Source organism: Eptesicus fuscus, chromosome 6 (genome assembly GCF_027574615.1).
Source record: "Eptesicus fuscus isolate TK198812 chromosome 6, DD_ASM_mEF_20220401, whole genome shotgun sequence".
Lineage (NCBI taxonomy): Eukaryota > Metazoa > Chordata > Mammalia > Chiroptera > Vespertilionidae > Eptesicus > Eptesicus fuscus.
This window is the reverse complement of record NC_072478.1, coordinates 105,001,841-105,013,537: the sequence shown is the minus strand read 5'-3', so window position 1 is coordinate 105,013,537 and position 11,697 is coordinate 105,001,841. Positions and strand designations below refer to the sequence as shown.

Below are 11,697 nucleotides of genomic sequence, written 5' to 3'. Positions count from 1 at the left end.
GTTCTGCTTACTCACAGTCATGGTAAGCAGGTAAACTTGGTATTTTGAAAAACCATTGCCTTTTTATTGTATCCTTTTAACATTTTTTGTTAACACTCATCCTCTTATTTCTAACTTTCCATCCTTTCCCCGTTACATTATATCTTAATAGACTTGCCACAAAATCAAATTCATAGGCAATATAACAGGTCTAATATGGATGTTTGTGTTCCATTGGGGAGAAACATTTGTCTTTCTCTTTCAGAACAGGTCATCAGTACCTTGAGAAACATTTGATGTCTAGGATTTGTTCAGAGGATGTTTTTCATATCCTGAATGGAAATGTTAAACATGTAAGTGCATATAGTACCTGTTTCAAAAAGTATAGATAAATAATTTATCAAAAAATATATACACCTTGTCTATTTAAGCCATACTTGAGAATAGGCTCGGATAGGATTATTTTAAAAAAGGTATTTACTAAAGAGTTAGAAAGTTACTCTAACCTACAGATAAATAAGATAGGTTTGGTCCTGTAAGACTTGAACTACTTTCCATACTTGGAGAACTTGCAAGTAGTTGGCGGTACAGTTAAGAGGTATTCTTGGTGCTCAGGGCGTGGCCGGACCTCGGGCTGCTCCGGTGCCCGGGGGAGGGCTCTGCGTCGGGGTTCAAGTCCGCGGCATAGAAGAGCAGGAGCTTCAACAGGCGCACTTTGTCTTGGAGCTGGGGGACCAGGGGCTCCCCCAGCATCTGGACCAGGCGGCCGCGGAAGGCCTCGATCTGCTTCTCCACGTCCACCACTGTGATGTCATCGCCTTGCTGGGGCTTGGGCTTAATCCTTTTGATTATTAAGTCTTTTCGATCGATCACCGAACTCCGTAAATGCTCTGCAAGAGGGAACAAGTCAGTTGAAATGAACTGCTTTTATTCCTTTATGGTTTAAGACACTGAAGTCCAGTGTTAGTAGGCAGGGTCTGGGCAAAGACGTGTCGACTAGTTACTGGGACACAAGTCAAAGGCCAAGTGGGTACTGGTAACTCTGTTTCCAAAGGTTTATTGTTCTTGTTCTCGCTGGTCCTCAAGTTTTTCATATTTTAAACAAATTCTATTCTATTTTAATTTTCCCTTGTTGGTTTAAACAACGAAACTATTAAGATTAATATAACCACTTGAAAAATATTCAAGTGAATTTTGAGTATCTTCAGGAAGATTTTTCCTAAGTATGAAAGAATTGCAAAGGAATACTGAACTTGTCTTCAGTAAGTTTATTGTGGTATTGGTTTATTGAAGTAACTGTTTACGTGAAACCATTTCCTCTGCATTGTAGGGTAGGCCAATGAGTAAATACGTTTGTGCTCAGAAACGGGGGTGTGGGTGTTGTTGCTTTTGGCCAGAGAATGAGTTCAACGGACAGCCCAGCATCCATGTCTTGGGCTGCTCTGCCTCTGGAAATGTTTGTAAAATGTGAAGCTTCAGGATAGACTTCTCCCCAAGGTCAAGGGTCTATACAAAAGTAATTTAATCATGTATAGGGAGTTTAGAAAAGGGGGCTGGAAGTTCCTTAGACTCTCGCTTTCTAATTTCACTTAGCGATTTCACAGAAAAGTAAATTCCTTCCAGTGTTTGCCCTGCACAGACTTTGGCAACGGCCCTGAGTTTGAGTCCTGGCTCTGCCTTCACTTTTTTCTCTGTCTTTGTGTCCCCATCTGTAAAAGGTCAATGACTTTGCAAGGTCATTGGATGATATAAGCTAGTGTATGTGAATTTGCTTGTCTTGCTTCCTCTCTCCATGTTAAGAGGCTTTTCAACCTCTCCCCTTCCTCCCCCACCTTTGACAACAGGCTGAGCTCCAAATGTCCTCAGACCGTGTGAAGAGGCAGAGATGACTAGGGAGCCCTCACTGACCAGAACACTGACCATTTCAGGGTGCCATTCGGGGTAGGACACTGTTTCAAACTACTTGGTCTCCACGGAAGCTGGAGAGGATGTCAGCGATAAAGGAGCATTGCATCAGCCCGTTTATTCAGTACGGGGTGGGAAAAGTAGGCTTACATTTGTGAGTACCTGGGAGTTTATATTTGTATTATTTATTAATTATTGTATTCTTTATTTGTATTACAACTGTAAGCCTACTTTTGCCATCCCTGTATGCTGATCTGAGGCCTCCTTTGCCCTTACTTGAAGCATAAGAATATTCTGTAATTAAATCAGAATCCATGTCTATGTTAAGTCACTATTGCCCATGACACAGGTCTATTTCCTGGGAAGCAAAACAGAAATGAACAAGATGTTTTAAAGGTGAACTTTAAACAAAAACAAACTGCTTTAATATTAAACTTTCTGCTAGATCTCCAAAAGAAATAGTTACATAAAGCTCAGTGAGGCCAAGTACCCATGGAATTTGCCTTTGGGGCTTTGTTCTGAGTAGGACAGGTGCCGTTCTTTGAGTGTTAAAAATGCCCCAGCTACGAAAGCATATGCTGTGGCCTTGACGATGCACTCTGTTTAGTTACAAGAACTTGAAAGAGAGAAGACCCTTGTAGCTTCCCCCTGGTTAGGCAAACAGGCAGACCCAGGTCCACGCTCAGTGCCTGAGCCATGCCCACTTGGTCCTCACACCCACTTGCAAGCAGCATTGGCAGGTTAAAGATTACCGACCCCATTCTGCAGGAGAAACAGGTCTAGAGACAAGTTAGCTGCACAGCGCAGAGTAAGTGCTGGGGTTGGATTTAAACCCTGCTCTTCTGTCTTAAATCCAGAGCCTTTTTTTCTCTGTCTACAACATCCACCTCAGTTCTAGGACTTTCTTACCTTCCCAAGTGCCTCTACTGAGCTAAAATCAACCTCAACAGGATCATGCAGATAAATTTTACATACACGCTTTTCCTATTGTTTGAGAATAAGATACTGCCCTTCTTTCTATCCCTCAATACTTCAGTATAGATCTCCTAAGATCAAGAACATTTACTTTTGCCCTGACCGGTTTGGCTCAGTGGATAGAGTGTTGGCCTGCAGACTGAAAGGTCCCAGGTTCGATTCCGGTCAAGGGCATGTACTTGGTTGCGGGTACATCCCCAGTAGGGGGTGTGCAGAAGGCAACTTCTCTCTCGTCGATGTTTCTAACTCTATCCCTCTCCCTTCCTCTCTGTAAAAAAACAATATTAAAATATATATATTTTTAAAAGAACACATTTACTTTCATAGGCCAGGATAATTATCAAAAATAGGAAATTTAATATTAATGCAATTCTGTAATCTGTTTAAATATCATCAATTGTCCCAATAATGTACTTCCTAGCTTCTTTAGTTCCTTTTTAAAATGGAGCAGTTTCTCGGTCCTCCTTTGTTTTGAAGAAAGGGGCACTTTTGAGGAGTACAGGCCAGTTGTTCTGTGAAATCCCACAAAATGGGTTTGTCTGATCTTCCTTGTGATTAGGTCATGGACTTTTGGCAAGAATATTACATATAGAAGGCTGAGGTGTCCTCGGGCATCACCTCAAGAGGAATGCCAGTTTTCTTCTGAAGCTGTTATCTTTCCTTTTGTCATTAATAATGACATCACTTTTCCCAGGGCCCCAATCATCCTTGGCTAATCAATCATTCTCATTTGAAGCAGCTCTTTCTCAGCGTTGCCTGGGATTTGAGCAGAGCCGCTCTGACAGACCTTAGGATGCCTTCCATCTTTTGTAGGATGTACACTTTTACCTTCCACTGATGCGCGCTGTGTTTGCCTCATACTGACGGATGTTTATAATGTCCGTAGTCAGTCAGCAAAGACAGGGCAGTGATGGGCTGGGCCAGTTGGCAGAGCTAGTCAGGAACTCACTGAGCACTCTCTGTGTTGATGACTCTTGCTTACTCCTAATACTGGAGAGGACCGATGTGTTGTGTACGTACCATCACGAAAACAGGCGGGTTCTTCTGTTCCTCAGCAGGGATTCCAGCTGTCCCTCCCTGCTCCTCACAGGTACATCCAAGGAACAGTGCTGACTGCCTGGAACCCCCACGTAACTTTAACGCATCATCCTGTCCCCGTGAGACTCCCGCACCATCTTGTGCGCAAGCGCTCCTTACCTCTGAGAACATGTTGATAGCTGGATAACAGAAACTGCAGGTGCTCGACCAGCTCATCCCACGTCTGCCACTGGGTTTTGTCCGACTGAGGAGACAGGAAGGGCACTGCTAATAACCACCTCCCTCAGCTAAAGGCTTCATGCAGTGTCCTAGTCACTTGGACGTGATGCTCAAGGGTTGGGGAAGGAGTCCTGGCCTGAACTGATGCAGGGAGGCAGGTACCTGACACTTGAGCAGCGACGTGGAATGGTTCAGGAAGTAGAGGGCCTGGGCCAGGGACAGGGGCAGGCGGGTGGGCGTCTCGCAGCTGTGCAGGAATATGATCTCCAATACTTTGCAGCGCAGAAGGTGGCTTTCCATGGTGGTAAAGAACATCTCTCTGCACAGAGAAGGTGAAGAGGGAGCTCACTGGCACGGCTCTTATTTCCAGGAACATTCCACAATTCCCCCTCGATGCTCTAACATTTGCCCTGAAACAGGCCGCTATGAAAGAACCTACACACTACATGATGGAGGCCTACACACTCACCAGGCCCGTGGACAGGCAGACACAGAACCCGAAGGAGGCCTACAACTCACTAAGCCGTGGACAGGCAGACACAGACCAATGGAGGCCTACACACTCACTAAGCCGTGGACAGGCAGACACAGACCCGATGGAGGCCTACACACTCACTAAGCCGTGGACAGGCAGACACAGACCCGATGGAGGCCTACACACTCACTAAGCCGTGGACAGGCAGACACAGACCCGATGGAGGCCTACACACTCACTAAGCCGTGGACAGGCAGACACAGAACCCCATGGAGGCCTACACACTCACTAAGCCGTGGACAGGCAGACACAGACCCGATGGAGGCCTACACACTCACTAAGCCGTGGACAGGCAGACACAGACCCAACGGAGGCCTACACACTCACTAAGCCGTGGACAGGCAGACACAGAACCCGGTGGAGGCCTACACACTCACTAAGCCGTGGACAGGCAGACACAGAACCCGGTGGAGGCATACACACTCACTAAGCCGTGGACAGGCAGACACAGAACCCGGGGGAGGCCTACACACTCACTAAGCCGTGGACAGGCAGACACAGAACCCGGGGGAGGCCTACACACTCACTAGGCCGTGGACAGGCAGACACAGAACTCGATGGAGGCCTACACACTCACTAAGCTGTGGACAGGCAGACACAGACCCAGTGGAGGCCTACACACTCACTAAGCCGTGGACAGGCAGACACAGAACCCGGTGGAGGCCTACACACTCACTAAGCCGTGGACAGGCAGACACAGAACCCGGTGGAGGCCTACACACTCACTAAGCCGTGGACAGGCAGACACAGATTTGTTCATGAACTAACAACTGCTGGAAGCGGGAGAGCCCTGGTACTTGGAGAAGACCGAGTTAGGACATTAAGAAGAATTACTTCATACTGTGACTAAGAGAATTAATACTGAGAATAGTATTTCTGGATGTTCACAGTGTGCTAGATACTGTTTCTCAGCAAGGAACATTAAGATAAAGGATTTTTAGTATAACTTGGTGAGTACCAATTTGCCCCTTCTGAGAGTTTAAAGTAGGGCCACGTTTTACTTTAATTATTTTTGTCTATATTAAATCTAAATTTGTTTATAGTTATGTAGTCCTTAGACTTCTCACCTCTCAGCAGAATCTGGGCTTAAATGAATGACTGGTATGAGTTGGACCCAAATGAAGCGGTAAAGTAAGCACAGCATTTATGCACAGCTTCTCTCTGACCTCTCTCACAGACTGCCTCCTTTGAACAATGAACCTGGGATTTAGAAGTCCTGGGTTTAAATTTGGATTCTGAATCTGATCAGCTGTGTAACCCTGGACTAGTTATTTCACTACATTTAGTATTTTTCTCATTTTTTCGTTTCATGAAAATATGAGAATGTGACAATGACTGGCACACTGCAGGGACCCAATAAACGCCTGTCTTAATCTTAGCAGGGTGTTTTCATTAAATCCTTATGACTAATATTTGGTAGGACATTTTCTTCTAATGGAGGAACCAGAGCTGTGGAAGAATACTCTTGGCTGCCATCTGGGAGCATCGGGGTTGGGGTGAAAAGCAGAGAGCTGAGGGAGATAATTTCTCCAAGGGTCACCATGTACAATGCTCTCCCATAGTTACTTCCCGTACCAGCAAGTGTTCACGAATTCATATTCGTTCCGGTTTACTTGTCTTCCTCTGGATTCTGAAATTGCTGGTTCAAAGAAAGAATCCTTAGTTCTGGCCAAGAACTCTCTTTCTTTATCCCTTCCTAGTGGAAAGCTTTATTAATTCCTGTTAGAGAAACTGGTTCCCCAGTCTTCCTCCCTGGGCTCATTCTACAGGTGCAGCCCTGTTCATTCTTGGTCATCTCTGATATTGGACATGCCTGCTTCACTCGCCTCGCAAGCCGCCCATGGACATTTATGCCAGGCTCTATGGCTGAGGGTCAGGGAAGAAGGCTGTGCTTAGCAGGCGAACCTTGAAGGAGGAGTAAGATTGTTAGCTAATGGGTAAAGTAGGAAAGTTTAGGCTCCATTTAAGGTATCCCGACTTTCCCCAAAAAATTATGACTCAGTTGCAAATAATAAGAATTCATTGAAAACTGTCTTCTTGCCCTAACCGGTTTGGCTCAGTGGATAGAGCCTTGGCCTGTGGACTGAAGGGTCCCAGGTTCGGTTCCGGTCAAGGGCATGTACCTTGGTTCAGGCACATCCCCAGTAGAGGGTGTGCAGGAGGCAGCTGATCGATGTTACTCTCCCTTCCTCTGTGTAAAAAAATCAATAAAATATATTTAAAAAACAAACAAACAAAAACTGTCTTCGTTTACAGGTTATAGAAACAGGAACTACCCCCCCCCCCCCCCAATTTAACTACTGTTAGGAATTTTCTTTCAAAATTATGTTCCAGGAATAAAAAAGAAAAACAGAACTAAGACTCACCTCTGACTCCTCTCCGGAATGTCCAGCACAAACCCAAACATCATCTCGGCAATTTTATTGGAGCTGCAGGTGGGGGTCCTGTCCACCTCCACGGCTATGGACAGCATCCTCTGCAGCTGGCACACAATCCTGAGTCCAGAACAGACACGGTGAGCAGGAGGCCGGGAGGAGCCACCTGCTGGCAGGGAGGAGGTCCCACCAGCGTTCTACAAGGTCTCATAAAGCACACAGAGGTCAGGGAGAACTACTCAAGCCACCAGCATGCTTTTGTTCCGCAGTTTCACCTACCTGAGTCCCTTCTGCCAGACCATACTATCTGAACCTCTCAGAACCTGGGGTTGAGCTGCAAAGGCAAGCTGCTTTTAAATTCAAAGATAGAAACATACAATCATAAGGATCTAGAGTACTTTGAGGATCATCTAACCTGTAACTTGTGCTGTGCAGATGAAGAAACTGCTACCAAGTATTTGAATCTCTGATAAAGTGGGGAAATACAGAGGTGGGAAAAAGTAGGCTTACAGTTGTGAAATGCAGAGCTTATTCTTGTATTATTTATTAATTATTGTATTCTGTCTTTTTCCAACTGCAAACCTACTTTGCCCACCCCTGTAGATATTTATCTTATAGTTTTCTCCTATTCCTGGTTCCTTTACACTCATCTTTTGCTCAGTTCATTCTCAGAACCTCAACTGGTGGGACGTGGCCCTCTCCCATGAGACCCCACCAGGCTAATGTGGCAGAAGGAATCTGGACAACCTCTCAGAAAGGTGAGCGAGGCCGAAGCCCACCTTTTCTAACGTGCATTATTATTGTGCTGGAAGAGAGGGCTGTAGGCGGAAAACCTGTAGGCGGTGACACAATAGGTGGACCAGAGACATGGGCCTCAGATTCTGGGCCTGCAGTAACAAGCTGTCCACCTGTTGACAAATGACTGACAGGGCCTAGTTCAGAAAGTGGTGAGTGCTCTGAGGGACATTGGGCAGCTGGGCAGCCATGAATGGTAAACGGTAGTGCCTATTGTTACTGGTAAGATCATAGTAAATTGACTTTTATTTCTATTAATATTCACTTAAAATAAATTTCTTGTTACTATTATTTGAGATTAGCTTCCCTTAAAGGAACTGTGTCGGCCTCTCTTGGATCTGTAAACTGGGGTTCTGGGGTAACACTACTTCAGGGCTGCCCAAGTAAATGCTTTTTTGCTCCAAGACATTCTCCATTTTGACACAAGATTGTCTCCTAAGTTAGTCAAAACCCATCGGCCTTATACGAAAATCCGTGCAACTAGATTGGAACATAGTGTGTTTGAAATGCCGAGTGTGACTGATTTCTCACAATATGATTGACACAGGATGGAGGGTTACTTGTATAAGGGCGGCTCCAGCCGCTAAAATCTTGGCATCTCTCAAAAAATACCAAGACCACTCTCAACCCCATAAAAGAATCCAGGCATCTCTTTCCGGTGCTGTCTGAGCTCCTGGGACCGGCCTGGTCTGAACCACTGCTGTTATAAGCTGGCAGAACCGGCAGGTTGGACGGCCAGACTCCGCCCAGGACTGGAGGAGAGGGACGCAGATCCTTGAGGACTAGAGGCTGCCGAGCGCCCACTACCCACCCCTTCTCTTCTGTCAGTGAGGCGGAGGGATGCGCAGCTGTAACTGCACTGTCTCTTGGTGTCCAGGAAGGGGAGGGCTGTGTCCTCGTGTTTTGTTTCACTTCGGTTTATAAATCTGCGTTCACTTAGTGGAGTCCTATCCATCTAGGGGGAAGCATCTGCGGTTGTTCTACCTTTGGAATTAGAAATTTAGCCTCTGGTCAAACAAGGTAGTCTTTAGTAAGAACCATTTTGTTTTAGGGCTGGTTAACTTGGGGGAACTGCTCTTAGGGAGTGGGGCTGTTTCTACACAGTCAATCCCAGCAGCCCCAGCAAAGGCGGCTTCTGCCCTTACACCTGAGTGGTGTTCTTCGTCAGAGCAGGCTGGGGAGAAGCGTGGCTGCTGCTGGCCTTCATGGTGCCTGTTCCCGAACAGGTATGACTCCCATTTGGGGGCTGAGTTAATCCGCCTTCGGTCACCGCTTTAACCAACCACTTGATCACATCTCTGCAAGGGAAAAAAGATAAGAAAAAGTTTAAACTTTTGTCTGATTGTATGGTGCTCCGAACTGCAGCCTCAACCTGGGCTCCTAACCCCCTAGGTTTCCCCAATGGCAACAGAAGGCCCTTATGCTATTTTCAATGTACAAAAGTCTACTGGAAACCACACATTGAGTGCAGCAGGGATATACAAGTAACTAGGATACCAACATTTACTCTGAGTTGGCATCACTGGAAGGTACCTCCAAGGTCAAAGAGCACTACTTGTGGCTTCCTGACCAGAAACATCCCTTGACTAGGCGGGGAGCTGAAGTGAAGGACCACAGAAGTCCCTGCTGGCTGTCACTTATTAGGTGTCCTCTGTTAATGCTAATACTCTGGGCTTACAGTATGTACAGGAGAGTCATGTTTTACACGGGGTAGAGACTCTGAAGGTCAGCAAGGCAAAAATGTCTTATACCATCACAATTCCTTTTGATGATCACTTAGGTAACCTAGGCAGAAATGGTGGATTGAATACACACATCTAATTTTGTATCTTTCAAAAATCCCACTAATAAATACTACAGTAAATAATTTTTAAAAATCTACAAGGAATGAGAAAAAAGAGGTGAAAACACAATCATGAAAAACGGAAGGAAAATGAAGTATATTCACAAAACAGAATATTATATAGTAGTGAAAATGGATAAGCTATAGTGTTAGGTAACAATATGGACAAATCTTAGTTTTCTGTAATATTAAGTGAAAAATAAAATACTTTTTAATATAATAGATTACATATAGCATGATATCCTTTTATATATAGCTAAAAATATAAATATATACTTTATAGGACACATGCAGAAGCAATAAAACTACATAGAAAGGAAAGGGAATGATGAACATTCTGGATTCCGATTACTTTGGGTACAGGAAGGAGCAAGAGTAGGTGATGGGGATGGACGTGTTATTAGTAGGTAATTATCAAGGTCCCAGACTTTGATTTGGGGGGTGGATAAGAGATGCTGATTACAAAATTAAAAGTAACCAAGTAACTAAGTAAATAGGCTAGTGAGTCATGTTTTAAGGGTAATGTTTAATCAAAATGGGAAAGAGACATATTTTAACTGACTTAGCAGAATTGAGAAAGCTGAATTCTAAGCCAGCAGTAGATAAGAGCAATCCTATTTCATACTACTTACACAAAAAGTGAAAAAAAATTTTTCAATAAGCTTTGCAAATGGCAGTACACAGTTTCTCTGAAGTGAGGGTGGAAGGGGTAAATTAAATAAGTATTGTGACTTGTAAGATGTTTAAGAAAATCTTAGCCCTCGAGAACTTCCCCAACCCCGAAGGCTATAGAGTACCTCTGTGGAGATAAGACAGGGTTTATGGACTAGAAGACCAGGCACAGGCGGGAGGCAAAGGCAGTGAAGCAGAAACCCGGCACTAAGTGGACATGTGCGTGCTGAATGCAGACACGTGCCATCTTCCTGCATCTGTCTCCCACAACCCTGGCAGCCCAGTCTTTATCTTTCATTTAGGAAACGGGAAGTTTTCTATGGAAAACCCACCCAGCCCAAGAAGAAAGACCTAAAGACATGGACAAGGTGTTGTCTAAGAAATGGGCAGCCAGTTCCACCTGCAGGGAAAGTCAGAAATGACAAGTCCTCCCATGTACTCAGAGCTCCCGTCAGCTTTTGAGTCTGTCACCCTTGAATAGGGATAGACTACAAAGGTTTACCAGACATCTATGGAAATATTCTAACATGAGAGCTGAAGACCAAAATAGCCCAAACAATCCCTCTCCTGCCCTCAAAAGAGCAACCTGGAAAAAACAGACATTTATGCAAAGAATAAACAAAAACGAAAGCTATCATTAGCATCATCAAATATATGAGAAAATATGGATTCATGAAAGAAGACAGCAGAATATTATTTTTAAAAGGAACATTTAGAGAAATAAATAAAAGAACTCTTAGAAATGGAAAACTGTTTTCCAGGCATGAAGGACACGTTTTGAGATTTTAACAGCCCACACAATGAATGAATATAGACCTATAAGAAGCATACTGGAGAAAAAGAAGATTCTATAAACTTCCAGAGATAAAAACCAGGGCACATAAAAAAGTAAGTAATCAAAGTAGCTTATAACTTCTTCTTAACAGTGATTCTGGAAGCTAGAAGACAATGGAAGATTTCCTTCAACATTCTGTAGAAAGTTATTTCTAATCTAACTGTCTACACTCAGGTATGAATCAGTTTGTGAGAAGATAATTTCAGACATATAAGATTTCAAAAATTTTATTCCCATATACCTTTCTAAGATTCTACTGGTGACTGGTCCATCAAAAGAAGGGAGTGAACCAAGAAGGAGAAGAAGTAGAGCAAATGAACAAGAGTCCGGGCAGAGGGAATTCTCACATTTACAACAAGGATTGGCAATGAGGACAACCAATCCAGATTGAAGGCCAAAATGTTTCACCATAGATATTCGAGAAGAAACTGGTAAGATTAGCCAGTGCAAATAAACATCTGAGGGGAGGTTCAGACCAAACAGTAGAGAATTTGGGATTGATTTCCAATATGCACAAAGAATACAA

The 11,697-nt window shown here is 44.3% G+C and overlaps 1 protein-coding gene across 1 annotated transcript in view; it reads right to left on the bottom strand.

The window, feature by feature from the left end:
* Positions 1-42: 42 nt before the first annotated feature.
* Positions 43-11,697, bottom strand: part of SIMC1 (SUMO interacting motifs containing 1) — a 36,954-nt gene continuing 25,299 nt past the window's right edge. The window contains exons 5-9 of the mRNA XM_054718239.1: positions 8,967-9,119; positions 7,018-7,146; positions 4,279-4,435; positions 4,057-4,141; positions 43-869 (exon numbers count right to left, since the gene is read on the bottom strand). Of these exons, the coding sequence (XP_054574214.1) occupies positions 571-869; positions 4,057-4,141; positions 4,279-4,435; positions 7,018-7,146; positions 8,967-9,119 (823 nt within the window). The 3' untranslated portion in view covers positions 43-570. The remainder of the gene's footprint in view (positions 870-4,056; positions 4,142-4,278; positions 4,436-7,017; positions 7,147-8,966; positions 9,120-11,697) is intronic.